General features: G+C 44.8%; 1 protein-coding gene across 3 annotated transcripts in view; it reads left to right on the top strand.

Moving 5' to 3' along the window:
* Positions 1-21,675: 21,675 nt before the first annotated feature.
* HERC2 (HECT and RLD domain containing E3 ubiquitin protein ligase 2) overlaps positions 21,676-26,370 on the top strand; it is a 118,017-nt gene continuing 113,322 nt past the window's right edge. For 2 of the 3 annotated variants that reach the window (XM_064143509.1, XM_064143510.1), the window contains exons 1-2: positions 21,676-21,767; positions 22,609-22,725. In XM_064143509.1, coding sequence (XP_063999579.1) covers positions 22,654-22,725 — 72 coding nt within the window. In that variant the 5' untranslated portion in view covers positions 21,676-21,767; positions 22,609-22,653. Of the gene's footprint in view, positions 21,768-22,608; positions 22,726-26,370 lie in introns of those variants that run through there. The other variant, XM_064143511.1, reaches the window with a different exon arrangement.

Below are 26,370 nucleotides of genomic sequence, written 5' to 3' on the forward strand. Positions count from 1 at the left end.
ACCATATTTACTCAGTGCCACAAGCACAGGTCTGAAACAAGACTCTGAAAAGTGGAACAGCAGAGCTGAATTAACACAAGCAAAGTAATTTGCATTGGCAGAGTTATTTGTGTTGTACTTTTCCCGTTATTATAATTCCTTTATGTCATTGGCATACTAAAATTAGTGATGTTATTTTTACTGCAGTTATATGGCTATTTAATGCCTTAAGGGCCAGGCTCTAACTTAACATAGTCCTTTGCAGCCAAGCTAATTTAACAAGACTGATTTAATAGCGAGCACTACATGTCAGTGAAGCACAGCAAAGCATCACTTAGAGACATCCAAATAGTCTGTGTTTGTGATCATTGTAATCTAAAATACATCCAGTTTACCAAATTGTACCCTAGTAATCCAGAAGCAGCTGTAAAAGACTCAAGACTTAAATTATTTCCTTTTTTTAGTAGAATAGTGAAATACTAAAGTTGTATTGTTGCCCTCCTTGCTACAAAAAAGCCACTTGACCAGTCACCAAGCTTTTGTTACATGCCTCGGAATCACTGATGTGTTAGCTCATATTCCCTTTTATGTCCTTAGCCAACTTGAATTTTACCTGCAGCTGACAAGCTGGTGAAATGTTTGGAAAAAGTCTGATGTCAGCCTGGGAGTTCCCAAGAGATAGAAATTATTGTAGTGTGTTTGGGCTTGGCCCATGCCTATTGAGCTCTTCTCATTGCTGCCCAGAGTGTTCAGGAGCAAAAGAAGGTCTCTGGACCTACAGGCAGGCCAGCAGGCATGGCAGCAGAACCAGCCTATGCCAGTATCACTTGCCCAAATAGTGAAAAAGAATCATACAAGGAAAGCAGCTTGTCCTGCAAAAGATAAGGATGAATCAGGGCCATCACAGGAATGAGAGAAAGAGACAGGGCTGCTCGCTTGGTTTTTGTCTCTGGTTTTGGAAGATGGCTAAGGACAAAGGTAGCTGAAATAAGCAGAAAGCCTCAGCAATATGAAAAAAATCTATCTTCCTTTGTACAGGCCTGTGAAGAAACTGCCCCCCCATCAACTCATGAAGAATATGTTCTACTCCCCACCTATATGGTCCCGTGTTTCGGTCATGAGAACCAGGTCCTTCCCTGTCAGAGGATCTGGGAGATACGCACCACAGCATAACCCGTGGTTTTACTTGTGTGACCGTGGGGAGGACATGAGGTAGTGGGATGGAAACCCCACTGCAGCCCTAGCTGCATGAGTATGTGAATTACAGGAAATTCTCCTCAGAAGAACTCTGCCTCAGTTTCCAGTGGAAAGTCACCCAAAAAGAGCAGACAAGCTGATACTGCTTCTAATCCTCCAGAAGGGACTTCCGAAGCATCTTCACAAGATGTGAGTGATTCCAGTCAGAACTGTAGGGGCCCTGCCTCCAACCAGACAGAGGAGACGTACATATGGGTTTATTGGACTGTATGGAACCAGTGACTTGACAAGTTGAACCCATGAGAGTATGAAGCTTTAATAGATAACAGGTGCCCAGTGCAATCTGGTGCCACGAAATTACAAAGGGGGAATCTCCACACCTGGATGTGTTGGAAGCAGGAGAATAGAATGCAAGCCATAGTTTGGTTTCATTTGGAGAGGTGGAAGGAATTGCTGGAGTCAGCTGCCCCAGGGGTGGAAACCACAGCCCCACGATTTGGACTGGTCATGAAATGAGACAGAGTCTGATGGAACATGGTGGCACTCCAGAGCATCTGCAGTGAGAAGTCTTCTATGTACTGCAAAGGGTCTCTGTTTGAGTCAGAATGGACAGAGAATGACACATGATGCATGTTGTTGTTGATTGCTGCTGGCTGTGATGTAGCTGGTATAGAGCAAGGAGTGGAGGTTAAGTTGAAAATGTGATTTTTATTATTGAAAACCATGCTGCTGTCATGTCAGCTTGAAAATGAAAAGTGCTGTCTGGAGCACAGTATTAGGGGGCTTGAAGTAAAGATTGTAACATGAGAGGCTTCCTGTTCCAGTTTCAGCTTTTGAGTTCTGGGTTTAAGTGTTGGCTCTTTTCCGAGGGGATAGTGTCAAGATGGGTGGGAGTTGGTTAGCTCTCTGGTGTTCTGCTTTATGCTGGTTCTGGGTTTTTTTTTCCCCCCTTTCCTCCCCACCCCTTTTTTTTCCCCCCTGCATTTTGTTGCACCTTTTATGCAAATGGACTAAGCTAAGGCAATTGTGCCGTCTGTTACTTTATATTGAACTCTTTTTATCTCAGCTCTTTGTGTCACAACTTTATTTACCTCTACTTGGGTTTTTTTGTGTGTGTCATGGTAGGCCTGATAGGCCCAAAATAGGCTTAATACATGTCCTCGCTTGCCCAGGCATATTTTTCTGCCTGCAGGAGAAGCAATTGCAGGAAAGAAGGCAAAAGAATGTGGAGCCACTAAATCTAAGGACTCTGGTCTGCCCAGACTTGTCTTGGTCCTGTGGTAAAAAAGGTACACACACTTAGCTTGTTCCTGCCTTGTGCAAGGCCTATGCTTTCCCCAAATTCGGCTAAAGCAAGCCTATGGCTTTGCCTAATATGGTAAGGTTTGGCTAACTGACATTGTGATTGGTTATTCTGTGTCCAAAGGGCAGTTAATCTCGGCCCACATTGATAAGAGATATGCAGGTAAACAATGTGCTCTGGTGTGTTCTGCTGTGCTATGCTGTTCTATTCGTGCCTGCTGTTGCCTGCTGCCATTGCTTACTGCCTTATTGTTTGCCTGGAAACTCCACTGTCACAGGTTTACCAGGAAGACTCTAAATGCCTCCATGTGACTGGCCTGCACAGGCAGTGTGACATCATGCTGAGACTACACATCACAAGACATTCTGCCTGCACCTGAAAGTCTCCTGCTAAGAGTAGAAGTCCTGGAGATACACAGATCATCCAGAGGAGCCAGGAGACAAGGTCAGAGATTGTCTGCCTCCTTTCCCCAGAAACCTGGGAAGAATCAAATCTCAGCAGCTGACAAGACAGAGTTCCCTGAAAGTGCTTGGGTACTGTCTGGGACTGTGGTTAGCCCTGCAAGGTGGGTAATAATAACTTGTGAGTAAACACTTAAAAGCCTCTTTGTAATTCTCCTGTTGCCTTCTGTCATAAGCAGAAAGAGCTCCTTGAGTCCATCTAGTGGACAAGTGGTATACTGACCACAAGCAGCATTTGACCTCAGGAATCTTCTCTTCCAGTTCAATTAATCTTTATATATTTTGCAGATATTACCTGTAAAATGTTTCCATGACCATGCAATAACCTAAATATTATTAAAATCAGTTATGAATATAAAAATTAATAAATAATATTAAGTTTGGAAAAATACCATCTTGCATTATTTAATTTCCCCTTCATAACAGTTGTATAGGGTTAACACTCCAGGAGGAGTAACCCTGAAAACCTGACCCTAGGTGGTCTTGACTCCTCCCCAGGGATGGGTCTGAACACCACCAGGTGATGGTTAGCCCACTCCCCCTTCCTGTTTAAAGATCCATAAAAGTTTCTCCCTCTCTGCACTCTGTGCTCCCTGCATACCACCATCACCATCCTGTTCCTGGTTTCTCTTTGTTTTACCACATGGCCATCACCCAGGAGGCAGACAAAGCCATCAACCAAAATCTGGTTGTATTTATACATTTCGTATTTGTTTTCCCTTCCCTATACCTTTTGTAACTTCCCTACCTCAGATACCTTTTAAAGTTAATGTTAAACTTTTTCTTTTTAACTTCCCAATAGAGGGAGATTCATTTATTTGGGAGTGCTTACTTTTCTCTCTCTCCATCTAATCCCTTTCTTTTGGGAAAGGAGGGGGAAGAGGGAAGGGCACTCTATAAAAAATTGTTATTGGTTCTACCAAGTTTATTTCAGTCTCTGGAAATTTAAACTAGAACCGAGACAACAGTGTGTTACTTTCCCTCATTTCTGTGTTGGGAGGAAACAGGTAGGTTAACCTCTCACAGAACATTAATGTGTTACAGTATCCCTTGTCAGTAGGTGTTGTAGGTTTAGGAACCATAAAGTCTAAGAATCCTCTAGGGACTGGTGGCCAGTCACTAGTGGTGTCCCTCAGGGATCAGTGCTGGGCCCCATCCTCTTTAACATCTTCATAGATGATCTGGATGAGGGCATGGAGTCAGTCATCAGCAAGTTTGCAGATGACACCAAGCTGGGGGCAGATGTGACTGAGTTGGAAGGCAGAAGGGCTCTGCAGTGGGACCTTGACTGCCTGGACAGATGGGCAGAGTCCAAGGGGATGGGGTTCAATAGCTCCAAGTGCAGGGTGCTGCACTTTGGCCACAACAACCCCATGCAGAGATACAGGCTGGGGTCGGAGTGGCTGGAGAGCAGCCAGACAAAGAGGGATCTGGGGGTGCTGATTGATACCCGCCTGAACATGAGCCAGCAGTGTGCCCAGGTGGCCAAGAGAGCCAGTGGCATCCTGGCCTGCATCAGGAATGGTGTGGTCAGCAGGAGCAGGGAGGTCATTCTGCCCCTGTACTCTGCACTGGTTAGACCACACCTTGAGTACTGTGTTCAGTTCTGGGCCCCCCAGTTTAGGAGGGACATTGAGATGCTTGAGCGTGTCCAGAGAAGGGCGACGAGGCTGGTGAGAGGCCTTGAGCACAGCCCTACGAGGAGAGGCTGAGGGAGCTGGGATTGTTTAGCCTGGAGAAGAGGAGGCTCAGGGGTGACCTTATTGCTGTCTACAACTACCTGAGGGGTGGTTGTGGCCAGGAGGAGGTTGCTCTCTTCTCTCAGGTGGCCAGCGCCAGAACGAGAGGACACAACCTCAGGCTGCGCCAGGGGACATTTAGGCTGGAGGTGAGGAGAAAGTTCTTCACTGAGAGAGTCATTGGACACTGGAATGGGCTGCCCGGGGAGGTGGTGGAGTCGCCATCCCTGGGGCTGTTCAAGGCAAGGTTGGACGTGGCACTTGGTGCCATGGTCTAGCCTTGAGCTCTGTGGTAAAGGGTTGGACCTGATGATCTGTGAGGTCTCTTCCAACCCTGATGATACTGTGATACTGTGATACTGTGATACTGTGATACTGTGTGACTAGAGGGGATGGATCCAGGAAACTGCAATATTTTTATTCAATCCCATCATTCTGCTGTCTTTTTATAAGCTGTCAGCAAGGCCAACTTGTCCTCCTATTCTCTCCCTTCTGCCTGCTATCTCTGGTGGGAGCTACTTATCTGGTAAACATGTAGGGAGTGGGCCTGATTATGGGCAGCAGAAGCTCTGGGGAGAGTGAAGAGGAGCATCGGGGATTGCAGATTAATTGGGTTGGGGTAAGGTTTAAGGAGGTTGTCATGTATCCTGTACATGCATTAAGTGCTAAGAATTCGTGTGCTCGGTAATTTTTCTGTTTTTTTGTTATTGCTGTGGAGGCAGGGAATTAATGCGGCCGAGTCAGGAATTTAGATAAAAATAGAACTATTTTATTTCCCAAAAACCTGCCCCCAAACTGTATACAGAAATTAATTAATACAGTTTTAATTAGCAGATTCGGTTTCAATTGAGAAGATCTACAAGGATACCATAGGTAATTTGACTATTTTGGAAGTCAGAGGTTGGAAAAGGCTTGTTGAGATATTAAATAATAGCATTTCCCACTTAATAATAAAGCTGAGCCAAAAAACTTTACTCACAGGTGAGTCAGATGGCTGAAAGGAAGGGCAGCCCAGCTGCTTGTCCCCTCGCTCTCTTTCAGAGGCCGTGGGAGCATCATTAAGGCCTACTGAGCCTGCATAAAGGGTGCTAATGGGTGGAAGCCTCCTTCAGAGCAGAGCGCCAGGGGCTCCTTCTGCAGAATCTATCCAGGCTGGGGGGAGAACTCTCAGGCAGGCACGAACGCTCAGGCGGGGGTGAACTCTAAGGTGGGAACCCCAAGGTGGGAAGTCCCCCAATATCTATACCCTTCCTAGACAAAGAGCAGAGTTGCCACTTCCTAGGCACGAAGACCACAGCCAATCCCAGCCTGATCCCAGCGCGGGCACTGCATGGGCACCCCTCATGCTGGAAGAGCGCCTTGCTCACCCCCTTCACACCTGCAGGGCGGTTGAGGGGAACAGGTCTTTTTGAGCCTTTTCCTCTCCCATTCAAACCACAGAGGGAGAGGAATTTAGGGGTATACAGGACTCCAGGACAGTTTTGGTTTTTAATATGATTCTGTGTTTCATTCCACTTTGAGAGCATTTTAATTTTACTCTTATGGAGGAGTAAACATTAGTCTGTCTGCTCATTAAAACCACTACAGTAGGTCTCCATTTTCCTCCCCCTTTTACCCCTTTCCACTCTACCTAATTCTTTTCTTTTCAAGGGGGAAAAACACCCAAAGAATACAATCTAACACCGATTTGTTTGGAAGTTAAAAACAACTTTAACAATAAACAAATGGTATTTAAGGCAGGGGAGTTTACAGAGGTATAAGGGAAAGAAAAACAGGTACAAAAATTATATACAAAACCAGAAGGATGACAGTGGATGGAGGTAGATTCAGGAGGTAGCTGGACCACCACCTGGTTGGCTGGTCATGTAGCAAAGCTGGAGCAGGGATGGTGTTGCTCTTCAGACAAAGCAGGCAGAGAGAGGGAAAGAGCAGGAAGTTCACCTGCTTGTATACTGTGGTAGATAGGAAGTAGGCATGGGCCAACCTTTGCACCTGGAGTCAGGCTCTAGACCACCCCACAGGAGGAGCCAAGGGAGACCTTGAGTCCAGTTCTGGACCACCTCCCAGTCCCCTAGATGCTTAACCTATAGCAGGAGGGGGTGGCAGCAATCATAGACTCATATAGAATCATAGAACTGTTGAGGCTGGAAAAGACCTTTGAGATCATCAAGTCCAGCTGCTTGCCTAGAGCTCATAATCCCACCACTACTGCTAAGCTACTACCAATAAACCACATCCCTAAGCAGCACATCCACACATCTTCCATATACTTCCAGGGATGGTGACTCTACCACCTCCCTGTGCAGCCCATTCCAATGCCTGATAACCCTTTTAATGAAGAACTTTTTCTTAATACCCAACCTGTACCTTCCCTGGCACAGCTTGAGGTCATTTCCCCTTGTCTTGTCCCTTGTTGCATGTGAGAAGAGACCCTACTTCCCACTGTGTCATTTGTGGATGCTTCCATAGTGACCAGTCTACTAATACCTGTGTCTTTAGCGACACACAGATCAGTATCTCCCACCACTTCTCTCTTGCTTCTAAGTCTTCTGTGGCAAGATTTGCTGAGCATGATAATGTAGGGAGGAAATGCACCATTCTTCTTTATGTGGTTAGATTAAAATGTTGAGTAACATAGTCATGTAAGTTCTGCCTGTACCTAATTTTGTTCATTAGCACATCAAGACTTCAACTTCAATATTAAAACTGCAGTTAATTAGGCAAGGTCTTAGTTTGGGTACGATGGCCCTCAAAAGCTGCCCCAAAATTGGGAGTTTATGTTATTTGAGTCCTGCTTCATCACTTCTAGCCAAAACAGGACTGTCTTATCTTCATAAAACTCCTACCTTCATCTCTCTGGCAGGCCAGCTACAGGAATCCCTGTTTGACACAAACTCTGCTGATTGTAAGTGCCCTTGGTCCCAAAAGCTGCTATAACACCTTGCCTTCCTGTCTGCATGCTGGTTCCTACCTGCCCACCCTACCCCCTACCTCCAGGAGTGACCCTTTGTTGGGTAAGCAGCTCTGAGCATGTGCAGAGGTGGCACTGGAGTGGCACTGAGAGAGCCAGGCTCTTGCCCAGCACTGCTGCCCAGCACCAGGAAAACCATGTCACGTTCCCTTGGGCCAGCTAAATACTATCCCAAGCCCTAACAGTTTGTCCCACGTGAAGCTGCTCCTTGGCCTTTCAGGATGTGACAGCTGAACTGCTGTTGTGGCTCCAGGTAGGCTTCATCCATGGCTCTGGGAAGTGTCAGTGCAGCTGAGCCTAGGACCCACAGCACCTGCCTGTCTCATTCCAGTGCGGTCTGCTCTGCAAGGATGACCACACCCAGCAGTGCTCACCTCTCCCAGCAGCATCCAGTGTGAGCGGCTGACCCAGGGCCATAGGACAAGGAAAAAGAACTCCTACAGCTCACCTTCCTTTCTTGCCAGGCCCTGGCCGTGGCCCCAGGGAAGGGACAACCAACGAGCCCTTCCCAGTCCCCTGGCACTCTTGTGCTGCACCCAGGCTGTGGCTAGAGAGAGCCACTGAGCTCTGTCACCTCAAGGTCCCTCCCTGATGTTTCTCTCTGCAGCCAGGAAAGCAGCCTGAGACTGCAGCTGTGCCTGGCCTTGGCTCAGCTGCAGGTGCTGAGCAGCAAGCAGGGAACTGACTGGAGATGCAGCTGAGAAGGAGCTTGCCCTCATCTGGACATGTGGCTCATGTTGCAATGAGCCACAGCAACAGCCCCAGAGATGTGGTGCCTTCTGCAATGACACTGACACATAGTTAAGTGTTCAAAGGCCTGCCTAAACCTCTTCCTTTCAGTGTTAGACCCTAAGCCAGTCCAGAGCACCAGAAAGTGATGTGCTGCTGCTGTGATCTATACAGTGCTGTGAGGCACACACACAGAGACTGGAGATTCTGCAAGGACACTTGAAAAACTAAGGATTCTTGTTTGTGCAGAGTACTGGGCAGGTATGCCCATACAGATGGAGGGTAGCTGACCCAGTTTCTGATTCCCTGTCACCTTCAGCCACAGATGATGTCAGGGATGATGATGTGCTGCTGTAGTGAGGCACTTCCAGGACAGTGAAAAAAGTTAAGGACTCCTGATGTTGGAGAGTACTGGCCAAGCTTTCCCATGGAGATGGTGGGTGAGTGACCAGACTTTTCTTTCCCTGCCTCCTTCAGCCACCTTCAGGTAACCCCTGACAAGACCAAAATACGGAAAAGACAAGAGCACAGTCCAGTGAGTTCCTCTGCCAGAACACTGACACACAGTTAAGTGTTCAAGCACCTGGGAAGTAGCTGATCTGTTCCTCCTCCTTCTGACTTTTAGAGCTAACCCAAGAACAGACCAGAGCACCAAACAATGATGTGTTGATGTAGTGGAGGCAAAAAGGCAGAGACTGGAGATGTTCTGGAAGGACACTGAAAAAGGTCAAGGACTCTTGATCATTGGAGAGTACTGGACAGGCTTTGCCATACTGATGGAGTGTGACTGACCTCATTTATGTTTCTCTGCTCCTTGAGGCCAGGGTCAAAGATGCTACCAGAAGGCTGCCTAGTCTAGTACAGCCCTCTGACTACTACCCCTTGCTAGTTACGCAGGTAGAAAGTGACAAAATTGATAACAGAAATACAAAAGCAATTAAAAGGAACCTCAGGGGACTGGGGAAACTGGTTGAGGGATTGGGAACCCAGGTAATTTTTTCATCAATACTCTTAGCTGAAGGTAGGAGCACCGATAGGAGCAGGAAAGCGTGCATAATTAACAAGTGGCTCAGGGGCTGGTGCCATCAACAGAATTTGGGTTTTTTTGATCTCTAGGAACTTTATATGGTACTGGGTCCGCTAGCAATAGATGGAGTACATCTGTCTCAGAGGGGAAGATCCTAATGCATAAATTGGCAGGGCTTGTTGAAAGTGCTTTAATCTAGGCTTGAAGGGGAAGGGGGGTTAAAAATAGGTGCACTAGTGATGAGCCTAAGGATTGCCCCTCCAAGAAGGTGACATGGCTGGCAGCCCAGCTGAGGTACCTTTACATCAATGCACACAGCATGGGCAACAAACAGGAGGAGTTGGAAGCTATCCTGCTACAGGAAAGCTATGACATAGTGACAATCACAGAGACATTGTGGAATGAATCCTATGACTGGAGTGTGGCTGACCTGATTTGTTTCCCTGACTCCTTCTGCCACAGGTGACATCTGGGTATGCACCAGAGCTTTGTGTAATAGAGTCTTCAGCTAGAACCCCCATGATGTGGTGCAATGTGCAGGTACACTGAAGCAAAGTAAATTTTTAAGGGCCTGACTAAACCTTGAGCCAGGTATTTCTGTGCTGAGGAATGGAAGCTTATCTGGTCCTTCCCCTTCTGTCTTTGATGTAGTGGATTGCAAGACACCAGAGCAATATATGATGATGTACTGCTCTAGAGAGGCACGCAGGTAAGGATTGTAGATGTGCAATAACACTGACAAAAATTTAAGGATTCTTGTTCGTTGCAGAGTACTGGGCAGGCTTTGACATGTTGATGGACAGTGGCTGACCCAACTTTTGTTTCCCTGTCACATTCAGCCAGAGAGCAAGACACCAGCCAAATATGAGCATGGTGTAATGGATTCCTTTGCCACAACCCCGTGCATGTGGTGCTGCCTTCTATCAGGACACTGACAGAAAGTTAAGTGTTCAAGTGTCATGGTTAAAGCTGGAGCAGAGTATTTGTGTGCCAATGCATGGTGGCTGACCTGGTCCTTGTTATTCTGCCTTTTTACAGCATTAGGCTTACTGTTGGAGAGGACCTGACCATGTTGTGCTGCTATAGTGGAGGTGCACAGGCAGAGATTGGAGATTCAAATTCCTGCCTTTCAGCAAGGACACTGATACAAAATTAAGGACTTCTGATTGTGGCAGAGCATTGGGCCATGTTGATGTAGGGAGAGTTGCCCCGTTTCTATCTCCCTGCCTCCTTGAGCCCCCAGTGATGTTGGGGAGTGGACCTAAGCATGGTCCTCATATGCTAACAAAATGTTTTAAAACTGTCTGTTGTCAGTCCAGAAGTTACCAAGAGACAGAAATCACTGTGATATGTTGGGGCCTGACAAGTGCCTATTGAATTCTTGTCAGCACTGTTTGGAGTGTTCAGGGATAAGAGAAGGTCTCTGGACCTACAAACAGAGCAACAGCCATGCCATCTGCATAATAGAACCAGCCTGTGCCTGTATCAGCTGTCCCTGTATGGAAAACGAAACACACAAGGAAAGCAGCTCCTCTGGGAAAGCGTGAGATGAATCGAGTTCATCAGGGGAACAGGGAAGGTGACCAAGGACTAATGGTTGATGAAATGAGTAGCAGGCTCCATCAACACAAGGGAAGTTCCCCGTCTGTCTAAGCCTGTGTTTCAGCTGTGAAGAAACTGTCCTGGGAGGTCCATCAACTCAAGAAGCGCATATTCTATTCCTGACCTGGACGGTCCTTGTGAGAGTGGGCTGTGTTAACCCAGGATACTGTGGGAGGTGTTGTGGACACAACCATTGTGGACAATTGGTTGATCTGTAAGCCAAATAGACTGATGGTGTTTTGGGCTGGTACTCATTTTATATATTAAGACCTAACAGTTTGTCTCTATTCCCTTCCCTCCACCCTCTAACTGGGGCCATTATTCCATGGCTTGTGCTTTGACCTGTCCTTGACCTTTTTATTGCACTGCTAATATGTCTTCCAACACTTTGCAGCAAGGACAAAACACGGCAGAAGCCAAAATTGTTCTATTTTTTTTAAGCAAATAATTTTCCCTTATGAGCCATTTTTGTATGAAATGATACCATATGGCTCCAAGTTTATAAAAACCTTCATAGAAATAATGCTTCCTTTCCTGCTTAAATGAATAAAGATTCCTATCAGCATTCACAAAGTGTTTCCCTATATATTAAAAGCAATGTATAAAAGCTAAAGTGTTTTTGGCTACCTTCCAGGCATTATGAGAAGCCCAATACTTTGTAGCTTCTAAAGGGAAAGAATTAAAATTAGCATCATGCTTCCTTCTTACGTATTAGATTCTTCTCATGCTTTGATTATTGGCTAAAGGATACTGTTCTCATCTCTGTCTAGTAAAATTTCCTCTTACTGCATCCACCTACTTTAACTAAAAGGGCATAATACTTATATAATTTTTATTTCAGAGATCTAATGGATTTAATGCTTTTCTCATTTTGCCAAATAATTTCCATTTTGCTTCTAAGTCTATGCTTTGCATAATAATTTAGGGGGAAAATGCACCATTCTTCTTTATGTGATTAGATTCAAATTCCAAAATGTTGAGTAGCATAGTCCTATTAAGTTCAGCATGTACTTAATGTTGTTAATTAGCATGTTGAGATGTGCCAACTTTAAAATGTAGGCAAATGTCTTACTTTGGGTAACCTGAACCTCAAAAGCTACCTCAAAGTTGGGTGTTTATGTTATTTGAGTCCTGCTTCATCACTTTTAGTCAAAACAGGGCTATTTTATCTTCATAAGGCTCTCACCTTCAGGTCTCTGGCAGGCCAGCTACAGGGATCCCTGTCTGACACAAACACTGCTGATTGTAAGTGCCCTTGGTCTCAAAAGCTGCAATAACACCTTGCCTTCCTGCCCATGCCCTGCTCCTAGCCCCAGGAGTGACTATTAGTTGGGTTGGCAGCCCTGACCTGCATTGCCTGCTAATGGCCCCCGGGCATGCTGGGGTGGCACTGGGGTGGCACCAAGAGAGCCAAGCTCTTGCCCAGCACCAAGAAAGCCTTGTCACCTTCCCTTATGCCAGCTGTGTACTATCCTGAGCACAGTTTGTCCCTCATGAAGCTTCTCATCAACTTGTAAGGATTGGAGAAGTTGGTGCTTGTGTCTTCTCAGAGGCAATTAATGATAGAACAAGAGGGAATGGCCTCAAGCTACGACTAGGTAGGTTTAGACTGGACATTAGGAAATATTTTTTTCACAGAAAGAGTGGTCAGACACACATGGGAATAGGTTGCCCAGGGAGGTGGTTGAATCACCAACCCTGAATGTGTTTAAAAGTTGTTTGGATGTAGTGGTTGGGGATATGGCTTATGGTAAACCTTGTAGAGTAGGGATATTGGTTGGACTTGGCAATCCTGAGGGTCTTTTCTAACCTGAATGTTTTGTGATTCTGTGATGGAACAGCTGAACTCCTGCTGTGGCTCCAGGTGGGCTTCATCCATGGCTCTGGGAATTGTCAGTGTGGCTGAGCCTAGGACTCAGTGCTGTCTGCTTTGCAAGGATGACCCTATCCATATCCAGCAGTGCTCACCTCTCCCAGCATCATCCAAGTCACTGCTCCACCAGCGTGAGCAGCTGATCCAGGGCCATATGACAAGGAAGAAGGACTCCTCTTTTCTCCCCAAGCCCTGGACCTTGCCCCAGGGAAGGGACAACTGAAGAGCAGTCCCCAGGCCTCTGTCATTCTTGTGCTGCACCCAGGCTGTGGCTAGAGTGAGCCACTGAGCTCTGTTGCCTCAAGGTCCCTCCCTGATTTTCCTTTCTGCAGCCATGGAAGCATCCTGAGACTACAGCTGTGCCTGGCCTTGGCTCAGCTGCAGGTGCTGAGCAGTAAGAAGTGGGTTGGCTGGAGATGCAGCTGAGAAGGAGGAAGGCAAACCCACAAACTTCCCTGCCCTCGTCTGGACATGTGGCTCATCTGCCATTACTTTCTGAAGGGTCTTGATGCCACAAGACATGGCAGGGCTAGCAGTGTCTCTGTCCTGCAACTGTGGCTGTCCCAACAGGGCAGAGCTGACCCAGTACTGGCCTCTGCCTTCCTGCTCAACAGAGGCGTTCACTCAGATCCTCTTCCTTTCTAAAGCAAAAACTTATGTGTTACAGATCCTGGCTAAACCTGCAACAGGATGTTTTTGTGCAGATGGATGGTGGCTGATCTGTCCCTTGTTCTTCTGCCTTTTAGTGCTGGATGCTAAAACAGGCCAGAGCATCCGACGATGATGTGCTGCTGTAGTGAGGCACACAGGTAGAGATTGGAGGTGCTCTGCAAAGATACTGAAAAAGTTTAGGACTTTGACTGTTGTGGGCTTTACCATGTTGATGGCAGGTGGCTGATCCAATTTTTGTTTCCCTGCTTCCTTCAGCCACAGACCATGACACGGACAGGACAAGAGCTTGCTGCAATGCATTCCTCTGCCACAATCAGAGTAATGTGTAGCCTTCTACAAGGACACTAAGTTAAGTCTTATGGGGTGTCATGGGGTTGAGGTGACATCTGCTGCTCCAAAATGGTGGCTGGGGCAACGTATTATGGAGTTTGAAGTTCAGATTGTAACATGACAAACTTCCCATTCTGGTTACTGCTTTGGGGTTCTCGGTTTGGGTGTTGGTCTTGTCCGGGATGACTGTGGAATGGGGAGAGATAGGGAAGTACCATGCTGGCTTGTGGTTAGGTTTGCTGGCTTCTGTTTGACACTGCTGCTTTCTGCATTTTGCTGCACTTTTCCTGCAAATAGGCTAAGGTAATTATGCATTGTATTATTGTTTGGTTTTTTTTTTTTTTTTCTCAGTAAAGCTTTTTATCTCAACTCTTTATCTCATTCTGAAGGTTTTCTGTGTTACTCTTCCCTCACTTCTGTATTCGAGGGCAACAGGTAGGTTAACCTGTTACAAGGGGTCAGAAGTTTCTTTTCTCCAAAGAGGACAGAGAGTCAGTAGTCCAAATGCACGCTGATCCTGTCAGTCTCCTGTGGAGGGGCTTCAAGTGCACTGACATCTCCTATTCAAAGTATCATGTTGTAGTTTCCCCCATCTTACTAGAGACTCAGCAGATTGAAGAAGGGCTCAATCATGCAGTAATTTGGCTAACATTATACATTTGTGCAAAATATTATGTTAGTTGTAATATATTATTAACAAAATTATCATTAGTAAGATTTTCACATAACTAAAAGTGGCAATACTGTAATAAAAAATATTAGCAGTCCTTGCAGATACTCCAGATTCATTATGGTGATTCTCAGTCCTGGGTGCAATTTGCAGGCATTGGGGCATCTATAAAAGGAAAGAATGGAAAACTGCTCAGTTTTATCTTAACTAGCACAATTTGGTTAAAAGGTGGGTATTGTAGTTAGTACCATTACCACTGCCTTAGCCTAAGGCATTTAAACCAATCCCGGCTGGCTCAAACACTGTAGCTATCTGGGCAACACCAGTAGGCAATAACCAATCCCTGTGAACCATAACTGAGAGGTGGAAATGTTCCTGAAAGACCACACTCTGTTCTATTCTTATCTGTTCTGCAATGTTGGGCACAATGTTGTTTATAGATGCAGTATTGGGATTCAATTGCCTGGAATCAGTTGTCAGCTGCCACTGTGTATTTAGCTTTTTCACCAGCCAGACTGGAGAATTACAGGGGCAATGAGCATGAGTGCGAATAACTCTTTTTACCAAGTCTGTTACTGCCTGAATGTGTGGCTGCAGGCAGAGAGAACTGTTTTATTTTGTGATTTTTGATGTGGGATGAGGTACTGAGGCACAGTGCCTTTTGTCCCGTGGAAGCTGTAAGGTGATTTTTGCAGAGGGGCACTCATTTGCGATTTCTCTAACTCACTCATAGTTTATTTTGTAGCAAACGGCACACAAGTTCATATGCTGGCTGATGTGGAGGCTGCACTTGAGCCATGGCAGCATTCATAGCACAGGCAGTTTGTATGCAGTCGTCTGTATTACCTACATGTTTTAAGGCTATGCAGGTGGCCAGAGATAAGGAAAGTTAACCTTGCAGTGGCGTACAAGAAAGCTGGAGAGGGACTGTTTACAAGGTCTTTTTGTGACAGGATGAGAGGGAAGGGATTTAAGCTTGTGGAGAGTAGATTTTGACTGGATATTAGAAATTCTTTACAGTAGAGGTGGTGAGACACTGGAACAGGTTGCCCAGGGAGCTTGTGGATGCCCCTCTCTGAAGGTGTTCAAGGCCAAGTTGGACAAGACCTTAAGCAACTTGGTGTAGTAGAAAGTGTCCCTAGGCACGATCTTTAAAGTGCCTTTTAACCCAAACCATTCTATCATTCTATGATTCTGTGATAGGAGCCAATATTGCAGCACTACAGGTTGGGGACTGAGTGGCTGGAAAGCAGCCAAGAGGAAAGGGACCTGGGAGTACTGATAGATAGTAGGCTGAAGATGAGCCAGCAGTGTGCCCAGGTGGCCAAGAGAGCCAATGGCATCCTGGCCTGCATCAGGAACAGTGTGGCCAGTAGGACAAGGGAGGTTATTCTTCCACTGTACTCAGCACTGGTCAGGCCACACCTTGAGTACTGTGTCCAGTTCTGGGCTCCTCAATTCAAGAGAGATGTTGAGGTGGCTGGAACGTGTCCAGAGAAGGGCAACAAAGCTGGTGAGGGGCCTGGAACACAAACCCTATGAGGAGAGACTAAGGGAGCTGGGGTTGTTTAGCCTAGAGAAGAGGAGGCTCGGGGGTGATCTTCACTACCTGAATGGAAGTTGTAGCCAGGTGGGGATTGGCCTCTTCTCCCAGGCAACCAGCAATAGAACAAGGGGACACAGCCTCAAGTTGTGCCAGGGAAAGGGTAGGCTGGATGTTAGGAGGAAGTTCTTCACAGAGAGAGTGATTGGCATTGGAATGGGCTGCCCAGGGAGGTGCTGGTGGCACCGTCCCTGGAGGTGTTCAAGAAAAGCCTGGCTGAGGCACTTAGTGCCATGCTCTAGTTGACTGGATAGGGCTGGGTGCTAGGTTGGACTGGATGATCTTGGAGGTCTCTTCCAACCTGGTTGATTCTATGATTCTATGATCTCCTTGATGCATTCCTCTCATACATTGCTTGTACGCAGGCTGCTTTTTGCACAGACAGTGTGAGATATGAGGGATTGGTAGTTTTAGTAATAAGAGGATCTCCTCTTTCCTGCAGCTCCAAGCAGTGCAGTTAATGAAAAATTATCATAATCGCCAAGTCCAACTGCTAAAAATACTCCAGAACCCCAATAGCCTCATCCTTCCTCCTCATGTAATAGGATTCAATATCTCCCTGTCAGAGAAACTCATCATACATACTCTGTTGCCATCTCCTGTGGATGCCTGGAATACTAGTCCTGAAAGCTCTCTACCTCAGCAAGAGACCATGAAAAGGAGTGCATCATAACACAAGCATTATTGTGCCCCTTTGTCAAGGTCCAGAGGGCAGAGATTAAAAATATCTCCTTCCAGAGGAGTGAGAGTTGTTCTTATAGATTTCCATGTCATGGAGTTAAGATACAAGTGAGACCATATATCACAGAATCACAGAATTAACCACATTAGAAAAGACCTCTAGGATCATTGACTCCAACCTATCACCTAACCCTTCTAATTAACTAAACCATGGCACTAAGTGCCTCATCCAGTCTCCTTTTAAACACCTCCAGGGATGGTGATTCCACTACCTCCCCGGGCAGCCCATTCCAATGGCAAATCACTCTTTCTGTGATGAATTTCATCCTAATGCCCAGCCTAAACCTGTCCTGGCACACTTTGAGGCTGTCCTCTTGTTCTGTCACTGGGTGCCTGGGAGAAGCCCCATCTGGCTACAATCTCCTTTCAGGTAATTGTAGAGAGCAATGAGGTCTCATCTGAGCCTCCTCTTCTCCAGGTTGAACAACCCCAGCTCCCTAAGCTGCTCCTCATAGGGCATGTGTTCTAGCCCCCTCACCAGCCTTAGTGCCCTTTTCTGGCATGATCAAGCACCTCAACATCTTTCTTAAATTGAGGGCCCAGAATTGGACACAGTAATCAAGGTGTGGCCTAACCAGTGTTGAGTACAGGGGCAGAATGACCTCTCTGGTCCTGCTGGCCACACCACTCCTGATACAGGCCAAGATGCCATTGGCCTTCCAGGCCATCTAGGCACACTGCTGGCTCATGTTCGGTCTGCAAGTACCACCACAAGACTATTTATTAAAGGATAAATTTGAACAAAACAGAAGAAGAGAGAGAAGGGGGGAGAGAGGGAGAGGAAACAATAGAGAAAAGAGAAGAGAGGAAAAAAGCAAGGAAGGAAAAGAGCAGGGATTATATTACCATTGGCTGGAGAACGGAGGGCTGCTTGAGAGTGCTACAAATTGGTGTTGCATGGAGGTGAAGGAGGCCACTGCCCACGCTACTAGAACCCTATGTTCTTCAGCCTTTTGTGATTTATACATTTTCCACATGCGCACCATCCTGAACCTCTACAGTGCCACTTTCTCTTGTAGAAGTCAGTATGGTTCTCTACTGTGTTTACAGCAAACAGGAGGATCTCCTGCCCCAGAGACAGACATTTTTGGAGCACCATGTATTGTTTGTAGGTGTTCTAATGGGTGGACCAGAAAAAGCACCCCCTTGGTTTCTGTACACCTTTCATTCTGATGTATTTAAGTTTTACTTTATAAAAGTGATTTGAGCATATGCCTGGAGGAAGATACATGTAAATGATTGATCATGTCTGCCCACAGAAACTAGATTTTCCTATGTCCAGCCATTTCTGGAGGAAACCAGAAAGGTGTGCAAGGGTTTTGGCAGACTTGCAGTGAAAGCTGAAAGATGAAGTTACTTCCATTTCACTAGCTGTCTGACCTGCAGCTCCTGAGGATGTTGGAATCTCTAAGGCAGGGATATCAGATCCACATAATGAATTTATTGGGTGTAAAGTAGGTTACTTTAACAAGCTGAGGCACAAAGGATTGTAGCTGGAGAACCGATTCAAAGACAGAACTATGCATCAGAATGGTGGAGCACAAGAGCTGGAGTACTAATACTTCAACTGCTTGCCTTCTATTTGCCTTCCAAAGTCTGTCAGACCTGTACAACATGTTTTTTACTGAAGTGAAACAACATATTATTGCTATTTAAATAACATCAGAATAACTATTGATGGACTTAATACTGCAAATATTGCATACAGATACAGACTCCAAGTTCCAGAGTCTTTGAATTTTCTCATTATTTGTAATAATAAAATTTCTGTTAATAATGTTAACCAAGTACTTCACCATGCTTGGGAAAATTTGGTGCGTACATGTTTCTTATAAATAAGACTGACATCTGAGATTGCACCATGCTATTAAAGTGCATTTCAAAGCCAAACAAAAATTATACATCAGAAGTGAAATCTGAAAATGGAAATAGAAAACAACCCATAAATTCTTCAGAAGCATCTCTAGCTTTGAATTTCCATGGTTACAGCACCCAAATATGTTTTGACTTTTTGTTGAAGTTAATGTGTACCTGCTAATTGGAATGGTGATTCAAGTCTAATGAGTTATACACGTTTCAAACTATTCACATCAAGAGTGGCAGCAAAAAAGATATTGCCATTTGTTATATATAAGTAAGAAAACAATCCCTTTTGGAGAGCCAAACAAAAAAAACCGCAGTGAATGTTACACATGCAAGGTATCTGACTTGCAAATCATTTAAGCAAGAAGTAGGCATAAGGCATAATCAGTAGCCATTGTGGTTTCAACCAAGTTTTACTAATTCACCCTGGTTTGGGCTCCATATATTATAAAATGGCTTTTATTCCTATTTGGAATACAACAATATGGCTATTTTAATGGAATCATTATGGAATGGTTTGGGTTGGAAGAGACTTTAAAGATCATCTAGTTCAATCCCCTTACAGTGGGCAGGGACACCTGCCCTAAAACCAGGTTGCTCAAAGCCTCATCCAACCTGACCTAGTACAATTCACATGATGGGGCAACCTCTTCCAGTGTTATTTCATTTCAAGTATACTAGGTAAGAAGAGACTGAAGTATTTCCCATCCTAGCTCTTGTGTAGCCATTAACTAGTCAGAAGAGACACAACATGATATGCATGACAAAACTTCCAGTCGTCACCAAAGCTGGGAATTAAACTCTGTCACACTGTCAAAGCGTAGTGTTAGAGAGCAGCATTTCTTTATTGTGGCACACCAGGGTACATTAGAGATTGCTCCCCAGAGCAATGCATGCCAACGAAGGCATCCCACGGCTATTTATACAGGAGTTTTACAAAAGCAGTGCCTGCCTGGTACAATTACTCCTCCTAATACATATACATGGGGCACAATTCAGCAAAACATGAGTAATAAAATGTGTTAGTCTGAAAAGAACGCTCAAGGGCCAACTCTTGTCCAACATTGTTGCAGTGAGCAGGGACATCTGCAACTGGATCAGACTGCACAGGGCCCCATCAAGTTTGCATAGACGTGGTCTCCACCACCTCTAGGCAACCTGTTTCAGTATTTTACCACTCTCAGTGTAAAGAACTTCCTCCTAATGTCCATCTTAAATCTACCCTGATAGTTTAAAACCAATTCCCTCTGTACTGTTGCCTTTACAAAGTCTCCAGTTTTCTTGTAGGCCCCTTTCAGGTACCGAAAGGCTGCTTTGAGGTCTCCCCAGAGCCTTCTATCGGGCTGAACAGTCCCAATTCTTTCAGCTTGAGGAATCTCCACTGCCTACAGCTTGCAGGGCTCCTTTTTATCAGGCCTCTAGTAGATGCCAGCCACAAGGTTCCCTTTGTTGCTACTGTCTCTAATTCTTATCCATAAGATTTTGACCTGTTCATGGTTATTCTTCAGGGATAGCTTCTCACATTCTATCAGTTTCCTGACCTAAAGGAAAATGTCATGCCCCTCCTTTCTTTCCTGTCCATTCTGAACAGCTGGTAGCCATACTCCAGTCATGGGATTCTCTGTGTCTGCACTTGTGCAAGTGGTTTGGGGTCCCCAAGCCACTTTCTTACATTATTGTTCTATGTTATCAAGGGGACTTGAATATTTTCTCACTCAGTTATCTCCCTTTACAACATAAGGATGTTCCTGAAACCCTAGCATTTTTCTTCTGTATTGCTGGTTTACATACTTGAAGCACAAAGATGGTCTTTCAGCGATTAGACACCTGTCTGGCTTCTCGTATTTGCAGATAATGAAGTTCCTAAAACATACAGTGAACATTCCATAACAGGTGGAAAAAATACTCTTAAGGCTTGATGCCATGGACCAAACCCAGAACCAATCAAACAAACAAACAAACAAACCACCGAAAAACCCAACCCAAGCTCCCCTGGACCCCCCCCAAACTTAGAAATGCATGCTCAGGGGCTTCAACTTTGAAATGCAGGCATAATGTTGAGACTGTCCTGTTACATATTAAAGCTTTTGGTGTGTAAGCATTTGGGCGGATTTTGGAGTTTCAGGGAGTAATGAGAAAACCAGGCTTTTCTGTCTTTTAAAGTAAGTTTTCAGGCATACCAGACATTTTGCACAGAGTTTTACATAAAGTGACCATTGTATATTTATCCAAGAGATGTCTTGGTGAACGAACCCAGGAGAATCAAGTTCACTGTATTTTACTGCAGTGACTCTGAAGTGAAATAACCAAATGTTGTGTACTTTTACCTAAATGCCAGCAAACGGTCTCAGTTCTGTCTGAATTTCACTGAAATTCAGCCTGTGGCTTCATGCTGACCAAAGACAGTTACGCACTCATCTGCCAAGCCTTGCTCTTACCTTCCTAATTCCTTAGCTGCTGGGGACCTGGAGTCAAGGTGTTATGAGATCTTTTCCTTTGCCTAATTTGAACTTATGCTGAAGCGTTAATTGTTTCCCTCAGTGTAGCTTCTCAGCTGGGCTACCAGACAGCTACAGCTGACTTCAGATTCCCACCAGTACCTGCTCTGACCAAGGTCCTGCTCTCTCCCCCAGACCCTCTCCTCCTTGCTGCGGCTCAGACGCACCCGTGGGGCTGGCACAGGCCAGCAGCCTCAAGCCGGCCCAGCGCCGCCGCAGCAGCCCGGTCCGGGACAGGATGTCCCGCCTCCCTCTCCTCTCCGGATTGGCCAAGAGCTCTGCTGGCGTGCGGGGGGCTGAGTTTCCCGTGCCGCCGGGCCCGGGGAGAGGAGGGAGGGAGAGGCCAGCGGCTCTGCGGGCGGAGGGGGGCGGGAGGGGGTGGGCGGGCGAGGGAAGGAGGGACGAGGATTGCCCGGGACCGAGCATTGCCCGGGACCGAGCGGGCGGCGGCAGAGCGAGGGCAGGTGCCGCCGCCGCCGTTGCTGTCTCTGTCGCCGCCGCCGCGGCCGGTGAGTGCGAGAGAGCTTGGCGTGTTCCCTGACGTTTCCATATAGCTCGGTGGGGAGGGGGCACGGCAGAGGGTGGGGGCGTCCCCCGCTCCCCGTGGAGCCGGCTCCAGTGGGGGGGGGGAGGGGGCGGTGGGCGCGGAGGAAGGGCCCTTTCAGTCTCTCTGCAAAGGAACCCGTCAGGAGGGGAGGGGTGGGGTGGTGCAGCGCAGCCCCCGCGCCGTGTGCAGCGACCCCGGTCCGGGCGAGGCCTTCGCCCGCCCCCCTCTCCCGGGCCGTGTCCACCGGCCGAGATCTCGACGCCTAAGCCCCGCGGCTGTGTTTCCTTTGGGCTGGCTTAATGCCGCAGCCGGTGACCGTAACGGGCCGTGACAGCGGGCCATGAGGGCGGGGATATGTTCCCGGCTTAGGGGTTCGTGCGACGAGGAGGAGACCCCGGGCCTCGTCTGCCGCCGGGGGCGCAGGTAGGAGGGGGTGCGGGTGACCCTGATAATCGCTTTATGTTGGCCTACGGCTTGCGTAATCGACGATCAATTATTTATTTCATGCACCACTTAGGGGTCTGAGGGGCAGCGTTAGGCCTTTGGTATAGATCAGTGCAGGAGAAGGAAGGCTTCTTTCCATGAGTCTTACAGGGAAGGGAAGTGGATTTTTTTCTGGAGGGGTCAAGTAGTGTTCTTAATGCGTGTGCTTCTCCCTGTGCAGTTGCAGGGGATATGAACGAGCGAGGTTCTTACTCAGAAATTTTTAAAGATCAAGTGGAAGCCGTGCTATTTTGAACAAAAAACAACCTAGTGTGGTTTATTTCACGTGTTAGATTGTTGTTTTCCTCATTCTGTGGCAGGTTGGGCTGCTCAGCTAGCCTGGAGAGAAGGCTGGGGAAGGAAATATGTCTTCTGAATCTTTTTGTCTGGCTGCTAAAGCTAGCTTTGACTCCAAATGGTTGAAGACAGACTTACAGGTAAGGAGTTTTATAGTTGTATTCGATTGTGACCTTTCAAGTGCAGATCAAGGATGCTTTTAGCCTAAATAGCTGATAAACTGAATATTGCAGCACTGCTCTTGAGATAAATCGCCATAGTAAAAAAAACCTACTGTATATCTAAAAATGATCTTGAAGAAATACTGTCTTATTCTGAGCTGCCAACACATCTGTGTTGTCAGTCCACTCCCTTCTGCTTAGAAACAAGCTGGACTTACATACGTAATCTTTGCAGAGTGTCAGCACACAGCTGAGTCTGTAGCATTACTGCTAGAAGTATAAATTCTTCATCTGGGCTGTTGCTGAAGTTTTTATTTGCATATGACCTAGCAGCTTTAATGCACAAGAGAAGTGAAAGGTGATGGAAATCTAGCCTACAGTTTGAGGAGTTCAGATTAGCTTTTACTGCAGTTGTTTGTATAATGGGTATAGGCATCCTTTAACTTTTGCCATTTTGTAAGAAAGTGAATTTTTTTTGTCGAAGGTATGTGACTGAAGTGGTTGAAATGTGCTTGCGTTCAGTGAAAGTTTTCTTTTGTCTTACAAGATAATCCGTTCACTTGTCAAAGTTGCATGATAGAGAGATCAGGGTACAATCATGTTTTCCCAGTTCATGTTTGAAAATTAAGTGGAAAATACAGAGAATTAGAGTGATTCAAGTCAAAGTCTTGTTTTGCATGAAATTGGTAACTTGAGTAAGTCCTTGTCAGTCTTTCTTTTCCCAGATGTTGCATGTAGATGCCTTTGAGTAACCTTTCCTAGTTCTTGCTCAAAAATCTGAAATTCTTGGGCTGCGCCAACTAGTGTTACTCCTTTGTTGCAGATTACTACTACTAAAAAAAAAAATTGCATCCTGGGTGGCTTTGCCCCAGATGACATGCTTATAGCCTGAATGGTTGAATTTAGCTGTTTTTGTGGTCAGACGAGGATTTTTGCCTAGCAGTTGTGATTCAGGAGCAGCCTTTCTCCAGTACTTTGCATGAAACAAGCTAAATTGGAATCAGAAGGGACAGATATAGCCTTAGAGTTTACATTATTTAGTAGGTCTTGTGAATAAATGCAGTGAAATGGCAGGGCTTGTTCTTGATGAGGCTAGATTAGTTCTGTTTTCATCTTTTATTCTTATCAAAGTAAAAGTTATGATCCAAAGTCAGGTATTTTGACCAATATGGTATATACATATAGTAGAAACCAATTTGTGAATAAGCATATTAAAAAAAGTATGCTTCCTTGTAAGCTGGCTTCTAGATTTCGAATATGCTACTTCAGTTATTGTAAAACAGAGGAGAATTTTATCTGAAAGTGGCAATCTTTTGTAACAGCTGCTGACTATGCGGTACCTATTTTTCTTTGGTATTATTCAGGGTGAAAAACGTGACTGTTCATGTGACATGTTAGATTTTCCCTGTCATTTGTAGTGCCTTCTACATCCCCTTTTTTCTATTCATGTAAACTTTTGACAAAAGGGTTTCAGTTGCCATCCACATTTTAAATATTATTTTCAGCTCAGTGCATGTAAATGCAATGAAATATATTTCCTTTATGAGACTGTGTATTTAATGTGCTGTAATAATTCCTTTTAATAATAAAAATCTTAATTTGTAACAAAATTCTATGAATAAGCTCTCTTTTATTAAGAGTTCTTTATGAGTAGTAACAAGCTAGACTGTAATTGCCAGGATACTCCCTTTGTTTTCTTCCAGTCACGCAGTAGTCAAAATCATGACATTAATGAAATAAGAGAACAGTAATCATATGTGATCTGCTGGACACAAACATCACTTCTCTGGAATCTGAAGGCTACCCAGACCTCCTGGGTATAATTCTTACTAGGTTCACTGGTTTTGGTATTACAGGTCCTCATCACAAAACTCTTAACTTGCTCTGTGTGCTCAGTATTTTTTAAAATGTACTTTTAAAAATTGCTCCTTTTTAACATATTGGCTGGCAAATGTCTTCTGTCATGTGAAGGAGTTTAGGCTCTGGGGCATTTTACTATTGCATGATTGACTGTTTTAGCTATTGGTTAATTAGCTGTGTGTGAAATTTCTTTATAGAAATGTAAATTCCATCTACTAGTCCTTTAAGTTGTGTGTGCACCGAATATGCTGATTTCCTACTGTGAATGTTGTTACCAGCTAACTAGAGAAAGACCTTATTAGTGTTCAAGAGACTATCAACAGGAATTGCAGAGATTAGCGTAGTACCTAGGAGAGGTTTGAAGAAAGACACTAATTCATATCAATGAATCAAGCTGACTACAAATTATTGTTTGGAATTAGACACTGAAAGTTGTTTTTGCAGTTAGATTTTTAACTTTTCACTGTGCAACAGTCTTAAGAGCAGGTAGGTGAAAGTCCTTGGAGAAACAGAATTATGTCAGGAAATTCTTACTTTAGGAGACATGCAGATATAAAGTAGTCTTTAGAACTAAATTTTTGGTTGTTTTTGCAGCAGCAAAGAACTTCCTTTAAAATTTGAGGAGTATAGGTAGAATTTGAAGTGAAGTTTTTAAAAAAATGTTTGTTACTATTGCCAGAAGAGTTTGCTCCTTAGATTTGATGAGCATAGCAATTACTGCAGATTTAAGACAGTGAAATCTTGAAATCTCTTTGAAAATTATCAGATTATTTCTTGCTGTAGCTCAAGACAATGTTGCATTAATAATGTAATACAAGATATAATAAGTCTGTAGTATAGTGGTATTAATATAATAAGAAAAGAATGATATGTGGATTTTACCATGGATTGTGTTTAATCACCTGTGTGCGTCACTGTTGCAGCTGGCATTCAAGCCAAATTTAAATGTTCTTATTCAGTTTTAGGATGTTGCTGTAGAAGAGACAAAGCCAGTCTGATGTAGCGTATTATTACTGTTCTTAAGAGAATTATCAAAAACACAACCCCTTTTGTAACAGCAGTGAGCCTCTAGCCTGTGGGATCAACTGAAGTATTGTGAAATGTTAATGGAACTGCTATGTTAACAATATATTTTTTTGCTTATATTATCTGAAACTAACCAATATTATTATAGGAAGCCAAAATGCTCTACAGAGACCCAGTTGTACTCCATATTCCACATCTTTTCACTAACTTACAATGGTAGCTGTAAACCATACAAAAATAATTTGGACCAATGAGAAACATTTATTTAATTAAAATGCCATTTTTATGGTGGACCAAAATTAAGATATTCCAGTTGTCTGAAAACCTCCACTAACTGTTATAACAAGTGAAAAATTAGGATAATTCATCTCAATATGAGGTACTATCAGTAGTACAATATGTAATGTTTTCTCATATGACATAATAATACATATATGACATCGTCATTAATACAATAATCCTATGAAGTTCAAAACCAGATGTGTTTTACTGAAGGACACTTGTTTGTGGATCACGTTTAACATAGTCATTAGGCTGGTGTGTCACCTGAATTTCCAATTTGAATGTTTGTTTTTTTTAAGATTTGAATTAATGCACTTAAAGACATCTGTCTATTTATGTCTATTACTAGTAGAAACCATCCCATTTATAGCAAAATCTTTGTGTAATGGGAGATTGTTTTAATTGCCTTTTCTAAAGAAGAATTTTTTAATGTTTGTAAAGTATAAAAAAGGTACC

This window comes from Pogoniulus pusillus, chromosome 5 (assembly GCF_015220805.1).
Source record: "Pogoniulus pusillus isolate bPogPus1 chromosome 5, bPogPus1.pri, whole genome shotgun sequence".
Taxonomy (NCBI): domain Eukaryota; kingdom Metazoa; phylum Chordata; class Aves; order Piciformes; family Lybiidae; genus Pogoniulus; species Pogoniulus pusillus.